Below are 25,143 nucleotides of genomic sequence, written 5' to 3'. Positions count from 1 at the left end.
ATTTGGGATTTTACGTATTTATTTTTTTCTAACCTTGGTTCTACATGAATTTATATTTTAAATTCTAAACCCAATGTTAACTAGAGCTCCTTTTTCCATTTTTAAATTGTAAAATAAGCAGACAAACTTCTCAGCTCCTTGGTAGTTTATATTACTGAGTACTTACAAAGCATCTCCACACTTAGTGATGACTGTGCAGCAGGCTTTCTAATCGGGTCGAATCAACTCATTCGGGAATCGAGGCCCATACAGTGCAGTGACTTGCTCCAGCTGTTCGTGAGTCACTGGGAGCCATGATCTGTGCCCTCTGTTCCCAAACCCCATATTCTTCCCACAGCCCTGCCCTGCCCTGCTGTGTTGGCTTAGGAGTCTCTCATGACTGGAATGAGGTATTGCTCCCAAACTGGACACTTGACACATATTAACCCCACTTTACAAACAAGGACCCCCTTGTTTTCCATTGCCAAGTCTTAGGGCTGAATTGAGTTTGATTTAAGTGGATTTATAAGGAAGTGTGAAAATGATGTGACAAAAATTCTATTTTGTTTATACCAGTTCTAATAATCCTTTCTTATTCAGTAGAGAATTATAGTTAAAATGTGTAAATCAATTCAGCATGGTAGCCATGTGCTTCAAGCAAGAAATAATGTAATTCATTATTGACTAACTTGTCTATGAGCTTCTGGCATTAAATTTCTTTCTAAAAACCACCTAGAAAAAAATGTAAGAAAATGAGTTTTACCCTAAATATAGGGTCCCTGATTAACTCACAGATATAGTTCTGATGGTCTCTTTAATTGAGGTTTGGGGTATATTGTATTTTGTTTTCACAAAATAATACAGTTATTTACTCAACAAGCCCAACTGTTACCTAAAACTACTGGGGATCACAAATTCACAATGGCTAATTTTTTTTTCTGGTGGCTATCAGGAATGAAATCCAGCACCTTGTCCTTGCTTGGCAGGTGCTGCACCACTGAGCTATATCCCTGGTACAATGGCTAATTTTGCACTTCCCTAAAAGAGAAATGGAGGCTTGAGATTATGGTATCATCCTTTTGAGAGTTCCCATTAACTCTTGGGATGGGCCATCCTCTTCCACCCACTAAGACTAAACTAAAATACTAAAATGAAAAAAAAAAAAAAAAAAAGACTCCAGAGCAGGATCCTTCTTAGCATAAGATCATCTCCATCCTCTTGAGACATCCTAGCATTATCCACTGCTTGCTAAATCACTGACCTCTGAATCTTTCACTAGTCCCTCCTATTATGATATACACCATTGCATTGTACACACTTAATAAATACATAGCTGATTTGAAGTACCTGGATCTTTGCTCATCCTGAGGCATTGACCTCTTAGGCCCTCATTATGCATTACTAAATTTGTTTCTGTTTCTTATTTCATCGTTTTGCTGTACCCCTTATACAGGCAGATAGGGATCTTGGCCAGCTCTCCAATATGAGACTACTTATATGGTTAATCATCTCATAAATATTCTGCTTTTCTACAAAACAATGGAACCTAAGCAACCTAAGCTTCTGTTTTCAGCAATCTAAAATACTCTTTAAAAGCAAAGAGTATTCAAATGAGATGACATTTCCATTAACCTACATTTCATTTTTGAAGAAGGCTTGAGATTCTTCAAAGTATCATGAATGGGAAATGTAGTCTCTAAAAAATTTTACTATTCAAGCAGGCATGCTCATTCATCTGTTTACTAACTCTGACTGCGGGGTCAACTACATGTCAAATCCAAGCAGTGGTTAAGACCCTGTGCCTGCGCATGAGGAACACACAGGCTCATGCAGGGAGACAGAGTCCCACTTTGTGGAGTAACAGCAGTAAGGGGCAAGGCGGAGAACCCCAGTGAAGTATACGATGGGGAGCAAAGCAGTCAAGCAGGCAAGCAGTCCTGGCAAGGGAGGAGGAAATAGTGCATGTCTGAACAAGCCATTCAGGGGATGATGCGTGAGCAGTGGGCCTGAGGAGGACATCCCACACAGTGGAACTGCGTTTGCAGTGGCGCGCAAACAGACACATTTGAGGTCAGGGTGGTGGCACTGAAGGCAGTCTGTGGAGAGGATGCACCAGCAGAAAAGGTAAAGGGAACAGAGTTGAAGCCTGTAGAAGATGCATGAAAACTCTGACTCTAACCACATTTCCAGTTTAATTCCTTACAGTTACAACCCAACAACTAAATATATCATCAGTAAAACTATCACCAAGAGTGCCTTGAATATGAAAAACTATTAGCTCTTTCTTCGAACTAAAAGCTGCATGAGAACAAAAATTATTTCCTTGCCAAAGCACCCACTCCCATTCGAACCATCCAATTATGGATCCACTAGAGATAAATAAACTTATCTCACTGTAAGATATTTATTCTTTAATTTCTCACAGTGCTTTAGATATTTTGTCAAAACACTATATAGATCTGTTCTCTAATCTCCAAAAGCTTGTAATTTAAGACATAACAGTTGTTATTATTAATTTTCAGAACTGAAATGCCACTGTTTTGTGTGACAGACTGAGAACAAACTAATCATAAAAAGGCCATAAAAGCTAATAACTAGAGGAAGCACATGTACTAAAATTAAGACAGTGTAAAACTATGAATGAGCAGAATTTTTGGTAGTTTATTATGGTTTAATTTACTGATTTAGGAAATCTACTAACCATCTGACATGAGGAGATGGAATTTGCTAGTGAGTCAGAGGAGTTCTTTCACTGACATGCAGACTGACAGCATTTACAGTATATACAGCATAACTGTCGCATGTTTACTGAAGTGCAATGGCAAAATAGCTCCTGTGACTCTTGTTTGGGCACTTGAGAGTGTTCCCCCTGCGGCAGACATTGAAGCTAGCCTGGAAGCTGCATGTGGAACCTGTGAGGTCTGGGGTTGGTGTTTCGGCCTGTTTCCCTGTAGGCTGGATGTCCTGTTGTGGAGTGAGATGCTGAGATGCTAACTGCTCAGCTAGCTTTGCATTGATTGTTGGGAGTCCAATTCTTTTTTTTAAGAGTAGGAAATTCTATTGAGAGACAGTTCCTGAGAGAGACAGGAGGGGACTGGGAAAGTGGGTTGCCTGAATCTGATTCTTTAAAGTGCTTCTTCCCATATTCTAATTTGAGGGGCCATTTAATCCTACCCATCAACACAGTTGGACAGGGGCCCACCTTTGGTCTGCGCTGTGCTGCCCCACCAGCTTCTCAGGCTGAGGAACACAAATTCTCACGTGCACATATGGTGAGATCACTGAAGTCATGCTGTCAAGGAGGCACACCTTTGTGCTGTAGTTTACTCAGTTGTCAATAAGCAAAAATAGTTTTACATTAAAATAATAAATGAATACATTATGAACTACAGTAGGAAAAAACCTGCATCAGTTTTTAAGACAACACATAAGTCTTCAAAAGAAACTATTGTGTAGGCGTACACTGGTATTGACCATGGGCCCAGAGACAAGGAGTGACAAGTCCACTCTGTGCCTGGGGGCATTTTGGGGGAATTCCTAAGATGCAGGGATCTAGAACAGACTTGGGAACCAGGCAGGCTGAGTCTGGATCCAAGCTCCTATGAATTTCCCCAGTCTGACCTTAACCAAGTCCAGTCTGATCTCGACCCTCAGTATCCTCATCAGGCAGAAAGCTACTCAATGAGAAGACTTACGAAGCACATGGCACTGCTGGGGCTAAGGGGAGCTGTTCATACCATGTTAGACCATGTCATGCCTTGTGTGCAACTTCCCAACAGCTTGCTTTGGCCCTTGGAATGGACCTCTATGGTTCTAGCATGGGTTTTAATGTTACTGGTACATAGACCCTTGGAAGTCTGCTGATGCCTGTGGGATATTTCTTGGGAAGGTATATTAAAATTCATGACATAAAATGCATGTGATAATAAGTGAAACCACTGATATTGAAATATAGCTCAAATATTAATATAAACAAATGTATTCCACAGTAATATGTGCTTCTCTATTAGTGCAAACAATGTGTGGCAGGTCCTAGAACTACAGTAATTTTGAAGTAGTGATGAACAAATAACATCTCAGGGTATCTGTAATAAATGTGATTTGATATAGAAATATCTATAATCTTAGCTGTGAATGTCACAGGCCTCGCTGCTGCTACTGTGGGCTTGTTTTTCCCTTTGCCTAGATCCATGACTGAAGGAAATGTTAGTGGTGATACAAATCCATTTTTATAAGATAAAATGCTTTCACTCCCACCTGAGCTCATGGATTCGTGGATGCCCTGCATGGTCCCTAGTCCGCGGGTGCTGTGGCTCCTGTCACCGTCCCTCTGCCCCACGCTCTGCTGTGCCAGCCCTTGATGTCCAAGCACATTCCACCTCATCTATCTTAGCACTTCCTTTTGCTCTTGTCTCTATCTGGACTTCTCTGCCTGGATCTTGGTCTGATTGCTGTTATCTCAGGTTGAAAATAAACCTCCTCAAGGAGGACTTCCCCACCACCTCACAGAAAGCAGCTGCCTCCTCCTGTCAGGTCGTCCAGTGTGTCTTCCACATAGTCATTATCACTGTAAGATGATGCACCTGCCTCCCTCCCCCACTGGTGAGCTTTGTGGGAGCAGGAACCCCCTGCTCCCTGTTCAGCACCTTCCCCAGCATCTAGAATGGTGGCTGGGTGCAGTTTCTAAGTGAGACAAAAAATAGTAAGGGATCCGTGGCTGTTCCTCCTCTCATCCTTCACGCTGTCTCTGGCACGATGGGGATGCACAGAGATGCTCCTTACAGGGAGGTCGCATGGAGAGGGTTGGCCTGAGGACAGGGGCATTATCATAGGTAGCTAAGTCAGACAGACAGTAATGCACGGTCAGAGAGGCACTGGGCCGACAAGGAAGTCAGAGAAAAATGAAGCCATCAGGACTGTGGCTGGAGGTGCATCTGAAGAAGACCAGGCCTGGAGATGGAGATGTGGTGGCCAGGCTCACACACATCCCTGAGGTGTAAGCAGTGACTTGGGCTTGTACTTTAACTAGCACCACCTGTACCAGGAAGTCCAGACAGGTGTCCACTGCCCAGGTGGCATCCCATTGTCCAGGTGCATGCCCGGAGCATCCCTTCCCCAAAACACCTTTGTTCTTCCATGTACTCTTGCTGCATGACCTGCTGCCCTACTGGGTTGATATTAGCTCAGCAGCTACACTTGTGATCCTATGGGCTGGTTACAGTTTGACCTATGTTGTACCCACGTGGTCACTTTGCTGTATAAAATACCCTGAAAAGGGCCCTCAGTGACCACTCACTTCTGGGACCCCTCCTATCTCTCAGGAGAAGTCTTACAATACATCTTTCCCATTCTTAACCTTTTTGTCCTCTGGAATTCATTCTTTGATTTCACGGGACATGAACTTGGCACATCTGACATCCGTAAGTTGGGAGTTATATTTTCCTCAGTATCAGCATGAGCATGGGCTGGCCTGAATTTCCACTCAGCTCTCATACCCAGCCCCATGACTATGGGAAAATCAGTTTTGGAGCACCCTGTTTCCACGAGCTAGATGAATGGGTTGCATTAAGAGCCAACAGTACCCAGTAGGTAGCACCTGGCAAGACAAGGATGCTGGCAATCAGTGCAGGAACATATGCAGACTGGGAAGGACTCTGAGGGGTGACCAGTCTCCAGCAAAGGACTTTCAGGTGCTGTGGACTCTCCTGCTGAAGGACAGGTGGACCACTGGGCAGTCCACAGGATCTCCATAGGAGGCTGTTCCTGGAGAGGTGATGAAACAACCCAGCTCTCAGGTACAAGCTCTCATGGTGCAAGAGAACATGAGCCTCAGACTGGCACTGCCTGGGCTCAGCTCCCAGGTGTGCGGCTTACTCCATGCCCTAAGCCAAAGTACTTAACTTCTCTGTGAGGATGGTGGCAAGTAGAAAAATGAATGCAAGTGCTTAACAGGTGCTGGGTACGAGCATTCTGTGATTCTGCTAAACAGTTCACTGGTGCGGCAAACCTGCCGGCATCCCTCATAACTGGCATTTTCTTTTTTCACGGTAACTGTGATTTTACCAGCTAGCAATTATGTTACCTAGCTTAGAGTTTCAGTGAGTCAATTTATAACTTGATCTTACCTTTTCCTTGACATTCACATGAGTATTGAGTTCAGCCATCTTGCGTCTAGAGGAATAAGACCTATAAAGAAGTGGGGGAGATCAAGATTTTAAAATTGATTTCTCAATGTGTTTTTATGCTCTCGTCCAGTGCAGTCAACAGTTTGATTCAGTCATAATCATAAATACTATTTTAGAATGTAAAAATACTTCCAAGCTAAGCATTTGACTTAGATGCATTCTAAAAACACATTACAACTCTAGAACAAAATACAAAAATCTTTTATTCATACTGTATTAACATGAAAATTGACAAGACAGTGCACCCAAATTATGTTCTTTCTCATTATGTTAAAAAAAAAGAAAGGTGGTCAAAACAATCAGTTCCCCAGGATAGGGGAACTGAACTAACTTGGACATTTTCATCACAATCCTCATTGTCCCAAAGCTTTTCTCAGGCCCTTAAGCATTTCCTGCATGCGCATAACCACCAACTATTGCAGAGACAGGAGAAAGGCTCCAGGTGGAAGTATAGCATCTTTTTCCTTTTCTTGTCTCAGGAATGCTCTCACCCTGCATCTCAGCAGGGCTGTTTCTCTCCTGGGATCTTCTTCTCAGCTGGAGTTAACTCTGCTCAGAGAGGTCGTTCCTGAGCATGCTAGTGAAAGCTGTCACCTCCCTGTCTCACTTGACAAAGCCTATGCAACAGCTCTAAACCTGCTCCTCTTCTCATGAGCAACCCTCTGGATCAATGCACATGCATGATCTAGAGTTTCTGGTGGGCCCTGGACACTGCTCAGCACTTCTGCTTTCTCAGGACCTTGCCTTTCCTGCCTTTGGAGAGTGAATGGCCCACTATGAGATCTACATTTCTAACACCAAGCTGTGGAGTTTTTGCTTCTCTCTAGTCAAAATCTTTCACCATTACTATGGAAAGCAAATTGTAATTCTTCTTAATAGTTTCAATCTTTTTATTTAACAATTAAGTTTATTGATACAATTTAGATATGCATAATGACCACATTCATCATAGGGATGAATGGGCAGGGGATATAGCTCATTGGCACAAATGCCTGCCTACCAAGCATGAGGTCAGAGTTCAATTCCTGACACCAAACAAAACAAAACAAAAAACACAGGGCTGATTGTAATGATTGTACTTGTACATTAGTTTTTCTTTTTTTCCTATTCCCCTTCTATCTCTTCAACACTTATTCCCCTCCTTATTCACAAAGCTTTGCTTCCATTTTATGTGTAAACATCACATTGTTTCTCTAGTGTGAGAAACTGAAAGTGTAGATAAGAACCAAAAGGTATAATAAATATTGTGAAATAGGAAATAATTGTTCAAAAGGAAAGGGGAGTTGGGTGGGAGGGAAAAAATGAGAAAAAACAGGATTAAAAGTTTCAGTCTTTTTGAAGTAGGCAATGAATGACTTAGATGCATGAACAGATTGGTTCAGAAATTAGCAGCTAGCTAGGCCAAGATACCAGCATACACCATCTATTTGCATGCTGAATGCTTCTGTCAGTCAAGCACCACTAAAACACTTTCTTACCTTCTTTCTGTCTTCTGTTGTAGTGTTCCCTTCTCTAGAGATGATACATGTTATGAATAAGTTGCAAATTCTCTAATTTCTCCCCCACTATTGCCTTTTAAGCCTGTCTTGAATACAGCCTAAATCCAGATCCATTATCTTTTGCTAATTTTAGAATGAAAGCTTGACAGTATGCAAAGTTAACTCTATTATCCCTCCAGTGATCCTCACGTGGCAATCCACACAGAATGTCATCAAATATTAGAAGCATAAGGTTTTTATTTTTAGAAATTTCCAAATGGTGCTGCTGCTAACACACTGGGTGCTCTAGCAGGGGATGCTACTTGCTTGTTCCCTGTACTAAGGGGTCTTTCCACGTGCTCTACAGAGTCCACACCCTCGAGAGCAGCTCCTGGTACTTTTGACCAGCACTTTCTATGTTCTCTGACTTGGCATACAGGGGAAAGTCAAATACTACCTACATTTCATTTTTAAGTACTTCTCCCCTGAAAGCTACTAGTGAAAGACAAGGTTATTTTACAATTATCTCTAACAGAGAACAGAGACGGTGTGCCAGGTACAACAAATAATCGATGTCTCTGTTACAGCCATCATGATGACTGCAAGATGGTCTGCAATCCCATTTCACAGCTTTGTGGTGGCTGATTTTATTTGAAAGTTTGGTACTGTGTCAACAACATGCTGTATGCACATGCATTTTCTGGTGTGTAACATGTGTGGGGTATACCTATGTGATCAAAGGAACTGAATGTGACAGGTAGCTTGGTGTCAAGGGCTAGGGTTGTGAGCCACGAAGTCATTCCCTTGACTACACAGGCTGAACTTTATGGACACATTTAGTATTGTCATTTCAGATGTGTGAAAAATTATGTTTTGCTGCTGTGTGGATTTGGGTGTGTAACACCTTCTACAGCTAAATGTTGTAAAATCCACAGAGGAACCAGGGAGGACTCCACTGAAGAGAGATTTTTGAGGTCTGAGAGAATGCAGCACTGGATGGAACGCTACATTTGTAAGACAAAATGCATATGTGTGCATGTGTGCTCGTGCATGCACACACACACACACACACACACACACACACATTTTTGGCACCACCCTATCTCTTTGACCTCAAAGTGTAACTCAGAGAGGACTCTTTGGCACTGATGCTGATAAGATTAAATCCAATGTTATTTTTTGTGGGAGGAAAATGCCTGTTATGAGGATAGAATAGGGTTAGTACATGTTTCTCAGATGTAAAGATAAGATAAAAATAATTGCAGGGAGCTGTTCTTTTCCATTTTATGCTCAGAACTTTTTTCTCCCAATATAGAAAGGAGGCCTCTGTGGGGTCTACCATCCATGTGAATTCCAATGTCTTTCCCAAATCATGGCTTTCTGTAGTCAGCATATAGCAGAGGCTGGGAAATTGGCTACAGCTCCAGTTATGAAAACTAATTAAAAGCTTTAATTGAAACAGATTATAAATTTGGTTTGCCTTTAAACATTACCAGTTTAAGTAGCTATTTACAGTTGGGTTCTACTAATAAGGACATCTGCTATGGAAATTGTGGGACAGGAAGTGAGCAGCAGAGTGCCCCACAGGTGCCACTAAATGTGGCACCCTCCACTTGGTCCTGGTTCCTGCTGAAGGCTCAGGAACACATCTCATCCTTGTATAGCACTTGCCCTCTGCCTCCTGCAGCAGACTCCTTTCTTCCCCTACAAACACAAACCTATGTTGTGCCTCTGAGCTTTGAGGAGCTGTTTTCTACAGTGACCTGTAACTCACCAGTGAAGTGCTACTTAAGCTGAATCTTAATGATTTACTCTAGGTAGTTAGGTAACTTCCTCCTGGAAATGCATTCAAACCTCCTCCCAGGTGACCAGACCGGGGCTCAGTGACGTAAACCCAACCTGCCAAGCTGCAGACATCTAGGCAAGCCCAAAAAAGCCTCTGCCACTGTGATTTGCAAACCTGTGTGGGTGACAGAAGTCTGGAGTCAGCAGACCTTTCTAACTCTCTCACATCAGGCTCAACCATGACAATTAGTATTGTGTTGTTGCTAGATCTGACCACTGCTCATTCTTCAACCTGCCTCAGTCACAAAAGCCTCAAGTCTACACAAAGGCACAGGGATCTCTGACAGCTTGGGAGGAGCCTCGTTTTTAATTTTCACTATCAGCTGAAGTCATTCTTGAAACAGGTCGGTTACTGAGGACTAAACAGAGTCACAGTCAAGGACAGCTGCACACACAATGGCATGTACTACACAGTCCATATGTGTCGTGGACTATACCACCTAGGCATGTGCAAGTATATTATACCCTGTGACATGGGATGGCCTGGTCACTTCACACTGGTTTCTCAACATGTAGCCACGATAAGTGACACAAATTGTATTCCAATCTATGGATGCATCCTCTAGGCAAATCAATTACTCAATACAGAATTCAAACACCCAGAAATATAAATGAAATAGAACATTTTTGAAAGGATTTTGCCTTAGATACAGTATTACAGCAGTGAGAGGCAGGACCAAGGGATGTTTACCTTGAGGTCACATTCCCCTCCCTTAGGACAACTTACCTGTGGTGCGAAAAGAGTCCCAATCAGCTGCTCTCGCATCAGCAATGCTACCTTAAGCACCACCCCAGCTGGAAACTATATGTATGCCCCCGACACCACATTTCTAGCAGAGAAAGCCAGGCCCCAGCGGTCATGGAGTTTCTCTCCATGTTCTTAAAATAAAGGCCATTTTTACTTTATATTTTCCCTTTACTGTGCCAAAAATCCTATCAATTTCAAAGACTTTGATATTACTTTAAGTGTTTTCCTTAAAATTGTATAGATTTCAGTAATAGCATTACAAATATATTTGTGTAGCATATATCTTTACATATATTTTAGAGAAAAATAAAGATCAAGAAAATTGTCAAAACTTAGGAAATGACATCATAAAGCAACCACTTTATTATATTATCTCTATGTAGGGAGTGGCTCAGAATAGCTGCTGCTGCCCTGCCCCTCCCACCTGAGGGCATTTTGTGTGTCAGCCTACATTTCCCATGATCCTCCCCTTGCCTACAGTGTGCATGACGTGAGCAACTTCCTGCTTCAGTCTACATCTCCCATAATCCTCTCCTGCTTACGTCATATATCCGGATGTGATGATGACCTATCAGATAACACTCCGTGCCCTCTTCCTGCCCTATTGGCTTGCCTCCACCCTATATAAGTTGTAGCCATTTTAAGAATAAACGAGACTTGAATGGAATCCTGCCAAGTCTCTGTCTCTCTTTTTTCTTGCCCAGCCCTTCATCCCCATCCCTTCTCCAGGCGAGGCCCACAGACCGATCCGCGGGACGGATCAAGTGGCGCCCAATGTGGGGCAGACCTAGCACGAGGGATAACAATGTGGGACCATTCACAAGGGTAAAGTGCCAGCCGGCGTGACTGTTTTGGGACCTCGTTCCTGTGATCTGTGCAGACAGCCACTTTACGTCTTGCCTGAATCATGGTAGGTGAACGGGATTAGTATGGGCAAGCACTCAGTGAGCACGAATTGTTCGTGATGGCCTCAGGGAGGCACTCAAGATTAGAAGGATTAAGGTTAAGACAAAAGATTTGATACAGTACTTTCAGTTTATACATTCAGTGTGTCCCTGGTTCCCTCTAGAGGGCACCATCGATTCAAATAGGTGGAAAAGAGTAGGAGATGCTCTCAAAGATTATTATGGGGTTTTTTGGCCCAGAAAAGATCCCGGTAACCACCTTTTCATATTGGATTTTAATCTCTGAGCTGCTGGCACAACGTCATGCAGATCCCCAGGTCGCGGAGACGCTCTCCCAGGGTGAGGCTGCATTAGCTGCCTCCTGCAATTGTACTCTGCCACCACCGAACTTATCTAAGGCACCCAGCCCTCCCGGCTCTGTGGTCCTTGATATCCCGGAGCCTTTTCAAGATGGTGACTTGTTGCCACTTCCTTTTTCTGGAGGCCACGAGGGTACTCAAAATGGCATGCACTGCCCTGATACTCAAAATGGTGCCGCCACGCTCCCTCCTCTGTACTGGCCCTATCAACCCTGGAAATGGGAGCTTAGTCACTGGAACGGCCAAGAGATGGTTTGGACTTGGGTAGGATCAGGAAGTCCATGGTTTGTGCCCACACCCTGTTGGTTCTTTCCAGGGCTACAATGTCCCAGACAAAGTCAATTCTACCTTTATTCCACAGCAACAGGGGGCAGATCATATTGTAATTCCCCAGGAGAATATTTTTGGGCTTGTTGGAGCTGCGAAACAGTTGCAATAGGATGGCAACCCGCCTTCCCCGATAAACACCTTAAACTGACATGGGGGCTGCCGGGATGCACCCTAGATGACTACCCACTGGCCAATCAAAGACCCTGTCAGGTTCTAAACATCACTGTCACCACTCCTGAAGACCCTGGCTGGCTGACAGGATGCACCTGGGGACTTCGAGTCTATGAGTCAGGCAAAGACAGGGGAAATCTTATTCTCATAAAAAAGGTTCCCTACAGATTTCATCCGTGCCCATAGGCCCAAATCCTGCTCTAAAGCCAAAATATAATCCAAATCCAAAATACAATCAGTCCAACACAGATCCTGTTACTGTTGTTCAAAAAACCACAGTAAGTCACCCAACTATAAGCGTTTCTCAAGCCCCCCCACACCAGGCAGATCATATACCTGCCCCTCAATACTCACATTCTAACCTATTCAGTTTGATTAAAGGGGCATACATGGCTTTAAATCATAGCCAACCTGATCTCACCCAATCCTGTTGGTTATGCTTGGCTGCTCCTCCCCCATATTATGAAGGAAAGGCCCTCAATTTAACCTTTAACAGTTCTTCTAGCTCATCTGCCTGTGACTGGGGCAATCACCACAAGCTGACTCTCCCTGACATCTCAGGTAGAGGGACTTGTCTTGGGGACTTCAGCTGTCTACCAGCACTGGCAGCACAACTCTGTGCCCAGCTTCATTCAGAGTTCAAGCCAAATAACTACCTCATTCCATCCCCAGGAACATCTTGGGCCTGCAATTTTGGCCTCTCACCCTGTATAGCAACCACTGTTTTTAACAAGTCTACAGATTTTTGTGTTCTTGTACAGGTTCTTCCTCGCATAACCTTCCACCCAGGAGACTACTACCTCCAGGCATCGCAGACCGGCTATATATATAAGAGAGAACCCACGACACTCACCTTAGCTGTATTACTAGGGTTAGGAGTCGCAACGGGAATAGGAACAGGGACTACAGCTTTAGTGTTGGGAAATCAGCATCTAGCTCAATTACAGGCAGCAGTAGATCAAGATTTAAAAGAAATAGAAACATCTGTGATGGCTCTACAGGTGTCCCTGACATCTCTATCTGAGGTAATCCTACAGAATAGAAGAGGGCTAGACCTCCTATTTATGAAGGAGAGTGGCTTATGTGCTGCCCTCAAGGAAGAGTGTTGTTTTTATGCCGACCACTCAGGAGTTGTCAAAGAGTCCATGACTAGGCTAAGGGAACACCTCAAAGAGAGAGAAAAAGAGCGCTCAGACGAATCACCTTCACCTCCACGTGGGGGGTCTCTTCCCTTACACTGCCCCCCTCTTGGGACCCCTAGCCGCCTTGCTGTTACTGCTTACTGTAGGACCTTGTATTTTTCAGAGGATCATGACACTCATTAATAACAGGATTGACACATTTATGGCAAAGCCCATTCAGGTACATTACCATCAGTTGAAGATGGCAGAACAACAAACTTATCGGGAAAGAACACCCACCGACGGCCCACATGATACTGTGGCCCAAATGCCCTGAGGCACTGGACAGGCAGCCAGAGACGGGCAACTAGGACACATATGTTGCGCCATCGGCCACCTAAGACAGGCCCAGGACCAACAGCTGTCCTGCAGGCCCATGACGGGTAAGGCTCAATTGGGTTCATATGAGGAGTCCTTGACCCAAGATAGGTGCTGTCCTCCCAGGGCCTGCCATATTCCTAAAAAATATATAATAATAAGGGAGGAGATGTAGGGAGCGGCTCAGAATGGCTGCTGCTGCCCTGCCCCTCCCACCTGAGGGCATTTTGTGTGTCAGCCTACATTTCCCATGATCCTCCCCTTGCCTACAGTGCGCATGACGTGAGCAACTTCCCGCTTTAGCCTACATCTCCCATAATCCTCTCCTGCTTACGTCATGTATCCAGATGTGACGATGACCTATCAGATAACACTCCGTGCCCTTTTCCTACCCCATTGGCCCCCCTCCAGCCTATATAAGTTGCAGCCATTTTAAGAATAAACCAGACTTGAATGGAATCCCGCCAAGTCTCCGTCTCTCTTTATTCTTGCCCAGCCCTTCATCCCCATCCCTTCTCCAGGTGAGGCCCACGGACCAATCTGCAGGATGGATCATCTCTATATTTCTCCAAAATAAAATTAATAAAGTACAAATATAGTTACCTGTATTCCTTAAACTACAAAGTTGTATCGAATGAACAGCACATTGAAAGATCTTATTATGCATTAACATCAGTTAAAAAACTGACTGGCTTATAAACAAAGGTAAGTATTTTTTATGAAAAATAAAGCACAATAGTAGCAATTCTGGCAAATATATTTGTTTCAGCATTTCTAATTGGTACAGCTCAAGAACTTTAGTACGTGTGTCAGCCTGTGCAATTCCAGACTCCAAACTGAAAGAGGTGTATTTGCTTCTCTCCTGCAATCACACAAATCCTGAAAGGCAGAACAATGTGTGGGATGCCAGCTGGCTGCCTGGCTGGGAAATTCCCTGTCTTCCTGCTACTGAGGAAATGGTAAGAATGTTTCACTTTCGTTTCTCTGAAACCTACTCCTGCTTTTAGATCACTTTTCTGTTCTCAGGTATTACCTTACTTTCTGCTTCAATTGGACTTATGGACCCAAAGAAAAACAAAAGAAAAACTTTAAACATTTCAACAATTTTTTGAGATCATTTATGTAAAAATTTCCCCATGACTTGTAAAAATATAAAAGTAACACTGCATATTTGGGGCTTATAGAGTACTTAGTAAATTATCATAATGTGACCTGGGTAATGAATGACTTATGGTTTAGAGAAGGGCAAAGCTGGCACTTGCCTTTTTTTGCTTATTATTGGAAGCAAATGAGAAACTTTGAAAGAGATTTCTGGGTCACCATACCAACTGGGGTGTTTGTGTGTGGGGGGAAGCAGGGAGAGGAGAGGTGGAAAACAGTAACACCTTAGGTAATTTTCATGTAAAACTACAAGCTGAAAGTGTGAAATACATACTGATTTCATGGGCTCACTCCAAAAACAGAAGGTAAACTCATTAATATCGTTAAATTGATTTACATTGGTTATATATCGAAATGACGGTCTTTGATAGATTAGATAAATCAAAATATAATATTAAGTTAATTTCACCCATTTCATTTTGCTTTGCAGACACAAAGCTAGAAAGCTCACATGGCAGGTCTGCCCCGCGATACCTGTGTGCAAAGCATTGTCCCACAGTGTGGGCCTGGAACAGGCTCCCAGGAGCAGCCTCAGTCCTGGGAGCCTCCTTCAGCAGGGGTGTGTGCGTCCACGGAGTCCACTAGCCATGCAGGGCAGGAGACATACACTCCCACAGTGCTACACTCAGGACCTTGAGTCCACCCTGGGAACCCAGAGACCGAGCCCTGTCCTTTGCACAGCGAACAGACTCCTTCAGAAGCCAGGATGGGCAGACATGTCAGCTTCTGACAGGCCCCACTTGGAATAGTCCTCTGGCCAGCCTGTTAGGAACAGTGATCAGTACACTTGTGCTGGGAACTCTACCTTAGTGCTTGAGATGCAACTGTTTATTTTACCCTCACGAGTTTATGAAGAAGACACTATGATTGCCCCCATTTCTATGTGTGAAAACTGAGGAACAGACGGACTAAATAATACTCAGGGTTCCCCAGAAGTGGCAGGACCAGGATTCAACCCAGGAAGGTTGACTCAGAACCTGTGCCACTGTGCAAGATGGTAGAACCATCACGACTGAGGTGTGCCTGTGGTCTGTGGACGCAGGGAGCTGCCCCGAGGGTTCTGCCTGCTTACCCTGGGAAGCCTGTGATGGACATGTGCGGGGCACGAAGATTACAGGGCAGACTCCCAGGGGCGCGTAGGGATGTGCTTGGTCTACTGAGATGGCTGCTTTGTGCATTTTCCCACTCCCTTGGGTGGGAGTGCAGAGGACCTCCCTGCCCTGTAAGGCAGCCCAGGGCTCCATGGCATTGCAGGTCCAGTGCTCAACTGCTTCCGGGTTTTAAATTAATTGAAATAAAAAAAGGTTGTGGGGCTGGGGATTTAGCTCAGCAGCATAAGCACCTGCCTGGCAAGTGTGAGGTTGTGAGTTCGACCCCTGGTACCCCAAAAAGAAAAAAAAACTTAAAAAAAGGTCAGGGAGTTAGCTCAGTGGCATAAGAGTTTGCCTGGCAATGGCAAGGTCATGAGTTCAATCCCTGGCACAAAAAAAAAAAAAAAAAAAAAAGAAAAAAATTCAAATGTCCATATGTCTGACTTTGGCACAACTGAGACAGTGCCATGATCAGGCAGGTCCTGGCATCTTCTCACAGCTTCCTCAGACAGGAAGGGTCAGAACTGGCTGGGTGTAGGAGGGCCGTGGTGTGATGTGATGTGATAAGCATCAAGGAGCCTCTCAGTCCTAGCAGCCCCCAAATGTCCCCCAGAATATGACCATCTTCAGAGACATGTGCCTGTCTACTTAATTTAGGGTGAGCTAGTACTTCTGGAAGAAGCAACAGGATCACAGGATGAGTTACTCATTCTCCTGCATCTTTCAGTTGGTCCTTGTTAGGAAGCAGTGCCCTGAGAAAATGGGCAATGGAGCAGATAGGCTGGGGGTAGGGACAGGAGGCTGTACATTTGTCTACAGAGTAACAAGGCACTCTGCTGGGCTCCAGCTGTGCAGTCACAGAGGTGGGCAGTAAAGTCTTTTATAGCGCTTATTGTCACCTGTCTATGGACACTCAGAATTGATGGGGTACTTGGCTGTCCCAGGGGGGCAGAAAGTTGAAAATGTACTTTAAAAACCAAACAACCAGTCAATCAATAAATCAAAGATACAAGTAGTATCTCCAAAGCACTAGGCGATTTTTCTCTACAGAGCACATTTAAGCTCATACCTTCAGTGCAGTCAGAGTACCTGCGCTGGGGCACCACTATAATGTAGAAACACATTCATGAGATGGTAAACTTATAGATACTTCATGATCAATTAGAGACCTCTGACCAAGTTGCTGTTCTGTTTCTGCTAAATTCAATTGACTCTGACAAGTGTCCACACCCCAACTGCAAATGAGCACTAAGTTGTAATTGTCTATACCTTAAGGCAACCTGGGCTGATTTGTGCTCTTTCAGTAAAGGCCCTCTCTCTAAAACATCCCTATATTAAGGTAATGTCCTTAACTATCCTCATTCTGTAAAAGCCTCCTCCCCAGGTTCCGGGAGTGTTTCTATTGTTTCAAGACTAGCCTGTCTGTCAATATATGATTCAATGTATGTAACTAATCATGTAATGTTTGGCCACTTGCTTTGTACCTCCCACTTCTAATTCTAATAAACTACACTCCTTTCTGATTCAGGGCGGTTGCTTGGGAGGAATTATCCCTGCAACAGTCTACTGGCATGCAATCCAACAATCCACTGGTGTAAAGATTAAATGCTGCCTTTTTATCTCCTCGGTACAAACAGTCTTCCTTTCGGTTTGGTTCAGCTTGGCTTGGCTTGGGAAACTTCCAACAATACCTTTATGCCACATAAAGTGAGAACAGTGTTCCAGCTGTAAAATGGGGACCCTGACTCTGAACACTGCATCATGGAGGCTTCCTGTTGCTTAGCGTCTCACTGCCTGGCTCTCTTCTCTCTTCACCCTCTTTCTCTGCTGCCTGCATCTCTTTGCTGCTCCTCACCTGGCCTTGGACTCGCTCTCTTTTATGCCAAGAACCTTAGCTTTTTCCTATGGCTCAATTCCCATAGTTTAACAAAAGCTCTTCTGTAGTGTCTTGTTCCTTAGAGGAAAGTCTCCTTAATTATTAGGAATGAGGACACATAAACAATGAAACAGACAGTGGTGACTGAAATATGAATTTCATGTGAAAATACTGAAGACTATTTTGTTTGATTTGGAAGAAAAATATCTCAAGGTTGCGTTTTTATTCAGACACTTTATGTCCTCAACTGTTTGAACAACTTCACTGAAAAGCATTTTAAGGGCAAACGTTAGAGAAAAATTTTTACATTTAAAAGCTTTCATTCAGCATCTTTTGAAAAGCAGGGTTAGTCTTTGGTTTAGAAATGTCACTGCCTACTAAGTTTTTTGTGGGGGAAAGAAAGAAAATTGAATGTTTTATTTCAACAGGTCATTAACAGTCAATACTTATTTGAAAAGGCCTGCTTAGGCAGCAGATAAAAGCTTCCAATCACTTAGAATATCACTGGAGTGGGCCTGGGCAGGATGTGCTGATGCAAGTCTTGGACCTTTTAGCGAGAAGCCTCTCCTCAACAGCATGGTGCTGATGTGGGCCGCAGAGCTGCGCTGCATTGTGAGCTGTCCTGCAGGCTGCACACCCGGAGATAGGAAGGGAGGAGCACAAAGCACACTTTATGGTAGGCTCGCCTTTGAATTTTCCATTTTAGTACTGGCAAGCGCTTATGAATGAAGATTAACCATTTTTGCATAAAGTGCCAAACCACCTCCCCACAGCAGCAGAATGCAAATGGGAGCAAAAGAGCAAAGGACAGTGAAAATAAATGCGGCAGCTCTCAGGCGGTGCTGCTCAGGGGGAGATGCATGGCAAGCTTTATTAGCATTCATCTATGGCATGAGTTTTCTATTTAATTTGAAATTATTTGATTTCATAGGTCTCTTACGGCTTGAGAATATAAATAAATGCCTTTTTCTAAAAGTGACTCGACTCTGGCTCCTATAAAGATCTGCTTTGATTGCTAGGTTTTAAAGCAAACATGTGTTTCCATAGAGATGCGGGTGACCTGGACCTGGTACAAGCACCCACTTGTATCAGCAATTCAATTATGCTCACTTCTTTCAAGATGCAGTGATGGAAGCTCCTCTTTAAGATGCACCCCTCCCCAGAGATGCCCACAGAAGGAGAAGTGGCCAGGGTTGTGTGAAGCAGAGCAGACCCTAGTCAGAAGAGACCCTAGAACCTAAAGTGAACCCTGGCAGGTGGTTTCCCCACAGATCACACTGCTTTGCCCCCAGCCCCAGCAAATCCCAAATCTCAGAGGGGTCAGACAACAGATCTTCACACAGCTCGGCAAACCTCAGAGCACCGAGAATCTCAATGTAAAACACAAATGCTGAAAAGAACCAGCATGCCTTTCTTTTCTTCCCCCAACTCTTCAGCTAGCTATGGGAAATTTCTATGGAGGAGGCCATACTTTTCCTTATTATTTGACAAGCATTCATTCAACACTGACAATGGCCAGGCTCCATGGGGATGCTGGTCATGGTTAAGCACGACTGAGCTCTTACTGTACACCCAGCACTTCTCTAAGCACTTTCTGTGTATTTCCACACATTAACATACTGGGTTCTATGTCAGGGCTATGGAGTATGGATTTGTGTTCTTTTGTTCCCATTTCATGGAAGAAGAAGCTAAAGCATGGAGAAGGGACAAACATATCACACAGCTACTAAGCTGCTGTGCTGAGACCAGAACTCAGATTGTCTTGGCTCCAAGCTCCTGGCACTCGTCAGCTTACAGGTCAACGATGGAGACAGACACACTCACAGAAACACAAGAAAGCCAGACAAGGGGGTGGGGGTAGAAGAGGGGGAGGCCGAGGGGGAGGGGGAGGAGGAAGAAAGGAACTCCACTGTGCCTGAAGAAGTTGGGTGGGGACTGGCCAGGCTCTGGGGGAGCAGCTCTATGGCCTGGCTGGCAGAGGTCTCCTCCCAGGCAGGGTTCGGGGCAGGCTGCAGTTAGAGGGCTGGGGTTCTGTCAGATGTTTTCGAGGATCTTCTCAGGACGACACTGCATTGTCATCTCCCAAGGAAACAGCTTGTGGCTGTGCAGTGTAACTCTGGGATGCCCAAGATATCTGTAATCAAACCTGACAAGAAACCCTCTACATTTATAGCTGACTCTTGGAGGCCTGCTTCTCACTGAATAAACAACCTGGCTCAGGAACCCAAAGTCTCTTCGGAGTATATTCCAACTTCAACAAAAATCACAACAGTCCCTCTCATTGTCAGAATTCTCTTAGTAAACATTTGATGGCTTTCTCAAAACAGCAGAGAAAGTCAGGTTCTTTCTACTTCCTGGAAATGTCCTGGCCACTGGCTGATAAGAGTGCATGATAACCACTTTGGGCACACAGGCAAAGGTGGAAAGAGATACAGGGAAGTAAGGCAGAGGGGCAGGGCCTGGACCTGTTCCGTCCCTTGGGGGCCGCCAGGCTTCCCAACAGCAACCTTCACTCACTGTGCAGGGTTTCCTGGTGTCCCAGGCTGAGGTTCTCAGGACAGTCCACAGCTGCTGTCTTCCTCTAGACACAGAGAAGTCCTGTTCCCCAACCAGCCGCCTTTATCAACTCTAAGTCACCTCAGGAATGACGCAGGTGGAGCCAGAAACCCGGGTTGTGGCTGGAAGCCTGGGCGTGGCTGAGTAATCAATCAGTGAGCTGGTGGCTGAGGCCTCACCTTCAGAGAGACTGACTGCTTCCTTCTGTAAACTCCTAGATTTGCCTTCAGGTTGGCGTCAGTGATTGCTCAGCTGTCTGCTTCTCTAACTTGGGGAGGGGCAGCTGTAAGATGGAGCCTGCAACCTTCACACTGAGCACTCCCTGAGGCTGGAGATGCTGGGGGTGGGGGGAGACAGCATTGTCACCCCAAAGATCTGTTTCTGGTGTGACTACCTGCTAAGGGTTCTGCATATTCTGGGCAGCACCAGCCCTACCACATGCATCAGTCAGCAAACATTGCTGGCATGCTCTCTTGACTGCTTTCCCTGTGGTAGAACCTATTCTTGGTTCCAGATGCAAGAGGAAGTGTCTACTGGCTAACTGTGCAGTCACTGCCAATCTACTACCCATGTTCAAGGTGAACATCCTGTCAGGGTCATGCTGCCCAGGGAAGGAGTATCACTCCACAGTGAAGAGCATCCTGACCAGGGAAATGAAAATGTGAAGGGAACTGTGTGTGTGGGGGGGGGGGGGCACCTAGTGGAGAAGGGCTTTTAAAGGCCAGCCCTGCTTAACAAGAAGCCAGGCCTACATTGCTTTGCTACTTTGATCTTCTAGGAAACCAAACACTGAACTTTCACTCAGAATGCCACTGGCAGCTCTCACGCAAAGCTGTGAATATTTCGGGCCTCTGTGACCACTGGAGGGAGGAGGCACAGTCTGTTTCTGCCATGCATAAATAGACACCAAATACATAATTACACTTGAAGAAGACTGAGTGCCAACTCTGCCTGTAACCAATATTGGGATCTAAACAGGTTACTCTCCATGCCTCCACCTCCTCACCTGGGAAATGGAGCTAAGAATAGTTAAGTTCCTTATGGATTGGAAATGCAATCACAATGTACTCATGTTAATAAAGTGCTTATAGGAGTGTCTTACACATAACAAGTACTACAAACATGCTAAAAAAAAGATATAAATAGTCCTCACAACCTTTGTGGCTGAATTCTGGCTGTCCACTTTATGGTAAGAGTGAGGCCAAACAGGTCAGGGTCATGCATTGAACCAGTGATGCAGCCCAGCTTGAAAAGTGATCTGTGACTCCAGGTTGCCTCTTGTGGCCATGCCTTCCCTCCCCACAAGGTTGCCACCCCTGGAGAAGGGCTGTGGTGCTCCAAGAGGAGGAGGCCAACCGCATGCAACAGGCTGAGTATGAGCCTCAAGGCTCTGTCTGTGTCCAGAGGTTATTCTCTGTCCTTACGCCTCCAACACCAGCAAACGCAAACTCTTTGCCAAGATAACACACGCACAGGCATGCCAGCCTAAAGTCTCTGTCCTGGCTGCCAGATGTGAACCTTGCTTAGGCAGCAAGTTCAGACTGAAATGTTTATCTCCAGAGGACAATAAACAGCGTCACACAAAGAAGACAAAGTCCAAGGGAGGTCCTGGAGCTAGTGATGGGGACCATCTGAAGAGTAGCAAGTCTCCTTCTATACCTTCCCATTTTGGGTAATTGTATTGAAGTCGATAAAAGAATTCATATCATTTTAATATCCTTGGAGTTTATTCTAATGGAATCACAGATAATAAAAATTCGTTTTGATCATTCTTGATGTGTTCAAAATTCTAGAGGTCATATTTACTATTTAGTAATTTTGTTTCAGTTTTCCACTGTAACAAAAATAGGTATTTGTCATTTGAAATATACTGAATGGAAAAATCAGTAAACACTTTTAAAGTGCTGCAAGTACACAAGATGTTAATAGATTTAACAAAAAGAATCCTTTCCTCTTAAAAAGGTTGCTTCTGATAAATTCCATTTTGCTTTTCTCCTTTCCAAAGTACCGAATACAAAGCCCATGACAAGCTAATTGTTCCACAAAGACAGATACACCAAAGGAATAAATGTCTTGCCATTTCATTTGTTCTTTCTTGGTTACAATGAGTTTGTAATAATTTATTTATCAGTTTTCAATACCTTGTGCTACCTTATCTCTTCCAATGCCACTGTTAGAATCAGCACTGTCAAATGCTGTTCTAGCCACATCACTTTACATACCCTTGGATAGATAGGGAGTGGTCCTATCCCTACTCTACGTGACTCTATCATTATCAGAGTCAAAGCTAAACTACACATACCATCTCCCTCCACATCGTTTCCACAAGGCCCCAGGTCCCCAATCTCTTCAACAAGGAAACTTTGCCAACACCCTCCACTCACTTTTCTATCTTAGCACACAGCTTTGTACTGAGGCTAGCCAAGTCACCAAAGTCTACACTCTTCAAATAAGACTGAAGTTCACCTTTTCAATGGACTATAAAAAAAAATTCACTCAATGCAAACACATGTGACCATTAACCTTACCATCACATATGCATGTAACTTGAGCATAGATGTTGATGTTGGATGCTGGTGATCCCCATATGCACTCTGAAAACCTTCTCATAGCCTGTCTCTTGTACCCCATTAGTTTTTGTCATAAAAGTCCAGGAAGCAGATATCATCTCCTGGTTATTTTGCACTGCCCTGTGGCTCAACTCACACTGGGGGAAATTTACAAAGTACCACATGCTTATGATGGTCTATCAGGCTTAGCAATGTGTAGTTTAATCTCTTTCAAGTCATTTTTCTAAAGATTGAATGAATCAGAGCAGTTCTTTGTACAGTAGCTACAACACTGTACAGGCCACACAACTAAATATAATGCCATGTATTATTTCCCATTGGAAGACTTTCTGTTATTCATCCAATCTACAGTAAAGCAATTTTGAGGTATAGATGTTTTGGTTTTGATTGCCTGTTTGATGAAATAGATCCATCTTTCATAGGCTTGATTCGGTTTGTACATAATCTTAGCAGATTTACAGCTACAAACAATCAAGGTTGTCTGCTTTTTTTAATTAATGCTAAGAATTTCATATCCAAGTGTGGAACATATCCTTTGAGACTGCGCCCTTGGGCCTCACGATGTATGTGGAGGGTGGCTATTTGGGTGTATCTGTACCTAGGGGAATATTATTGAGGGAAAGATGTGGGGCATGGAGCTGTCAATATCAAAAGAAACAGGAATGTAACAAAATAGCTAACAAATCATTCTGAACTGAGGCCAACTGTTGGAGTAGTGAGATGAGTTTAATTCCCATGGCTTTAACCCCAGAGAACTTCAGGGTGGAGGTGTCCGTTGTATTGGCCATGAGAATGGCATTTTTCAGGTGAGAGGAAAAGCAAAAGTGAAACCTCTCTAGGAAAAGCAAGTAAGTTGTAACTGAAGCCAAAGGGAACCTGCTCAGAGTCCAGATGTCAAGGAAGTATCTATTGGGGCTCCATAAACTGTCTCTATTAAACACAGTGTGCTCTGCAGTGCAGCACAATCTAAACAAGGGCTCTTGCAGATATCCGAGATGGGAGGCAGGGAGCAGCAGATACCATCAGCAGGTAGTATGGGAGAAAGCGCTGGATGACTTGTTCTCAGCTACCACGCTGTCTAGCTCCTGAGGAGGAACTAAGGAAGGCCTTGTCTCATCGTTTCCTTTTTTTTTTAAGCAAACAGGAAAGTTCCTTCCCTGCTTAATTCTTACCCTGCTTAATTCTCCCTTTGGGCTCCAGTGCAGCATTTCTGGGTACATGGTTCTGAGCCTGAACCTTACCCATTGTCTCTATTATCATTGAAAAGCTACTTGATCATTTCTTAAATAACTTCAGTTTGATGCAGCTTATCCTTTGTTCCTTGAGTTTTACAAAAATATATGCTTTAATCTGATTAATATTACTGGGTTCAAACATAAAAATTAATATTACAGGGTTTAAATAAAAGTTATCTTGCTGTGTTTCACTTAAGTCCATGAAAGCAACTCTGAGACTACAATTAGGGTTTCAATTGATTGTATTTTTACATGGTTTCACCTTGGCAGATGACCAATAGCTAAATGTAATCTACAAAGCTCAATCTTGACAAAAGACAAACAAAAGAACAACAGCAAAAACCAAACCAGACCCTGAAAAGATATTCTTGTTTTACTAAATGCTTCTCTTGAAAATATAAGGAAATAGTAGATATGAAAAATGTGTTCAAAAATTAATCCACATGCTTATGTACTCTGAATGCCTGACCACCACCTAGATGTAACTTGCTTTCATCTCTCACTTCAAGCATTAAGCTGTACTCACCAGATAACCTGAGACCATTCTAGATGCTTCATGCAAGTCTCCTCTTAGATGTGCCAATCAGTTTAAATGAAGAGAATTTCCCATGGGAAATAGACCCTAGGTTGAGGACCGAATTATCAAAACCAAAGTAGGTACAAATCTGTTGGCCATTAATGTATGTGAGCAGAGTGAAAGAATCAGCTCATAGGGAAGAAACGAAGCCCACGCAACACTCCCAAGTTATCATTTACAAGATATTACTGTTGACTGACAGCCAATTCTAGTATGCTCATGAATTTCCTATCGTCACAACAAAATGTTTCCTTTTACAAATCAGAAAACTGAGGCTCTAGAAGCATAAGGAACTTGCCAAAGTCACAAATGAGAAAGCAGTAGGGCAGCACTTGTATATGGGTCTTTCCATTCTTTATTCATACAAGAAAATTTCACAGACCTGTGCCAAATACCTGTCAGAAGGCTATAAATGAAACCGGGAGCCCAGCCTTCAGAACTTTGATTCTTAAGCAGGTTACCAGACACACACAGGGAACACAAGCCCACAGAAGCCATTAGGAGGTGAGTCCAATGCCATTAGAATGTGTAGAGTTGGAGGTTGGTGTAGGGCCAACAACTAACATTAATAGGATTGA

General features: G+C 43.9%; 1 protein-coding gene across 7 annotated transcripts in view; it reads right to left on the bottom strand.

Moving 5' to 3' along the window:
• Positions 1 to 25,143, bottom strand: part of Spats2l (spermatogenesis associated serine rich 2 like) — a 158,366-nt gene that overhangs the window by 73,672 nt on the left and 59,551 nt on the right. For 6 of the 7 annotated variants that reach the window (XM_063259521.1, XM_013145252.3, XM_013145253.3 and 3 more), the window contains one exon: positions 6,105 to 6,165. In XM_063259521.1, the coding sequence (XP_063115591.1) occupies positions 6,105 to 6,143 (39 nt within the window). In that variant the 5' untranslated portion in view covers positions 6,144 to 6,165. Of the gene's footprint in view, positions 1 to 6,104; positions 6,166 to 20,144; positions 20,271 to 25,143 lie in introns of those variants that run through there. The other variant, XM_063259523.1, reaches the window with a different exon arrangement.

This window comes from Cavia porcellus, unplaced genomic scaffold, assembly GCF_034190915.1.
Source record: "Cavia porcellus strain 051 isolate PalLab524CR breed Dunkin Hartley unplaced genomic scaffold, mCavPor4.1 scaffold_12, whole genome shotgun sequence".
Taxonomy (NCBI): domain Eukaryota; kingdom Metazoa; phylum Chordata; class Mammalia; order Rodentia; family Caviidae; genus Cavia; species Cavia porcellus.
This window is presented reverse-complemented; position numbering and strand designations above follow the sequence as displayed.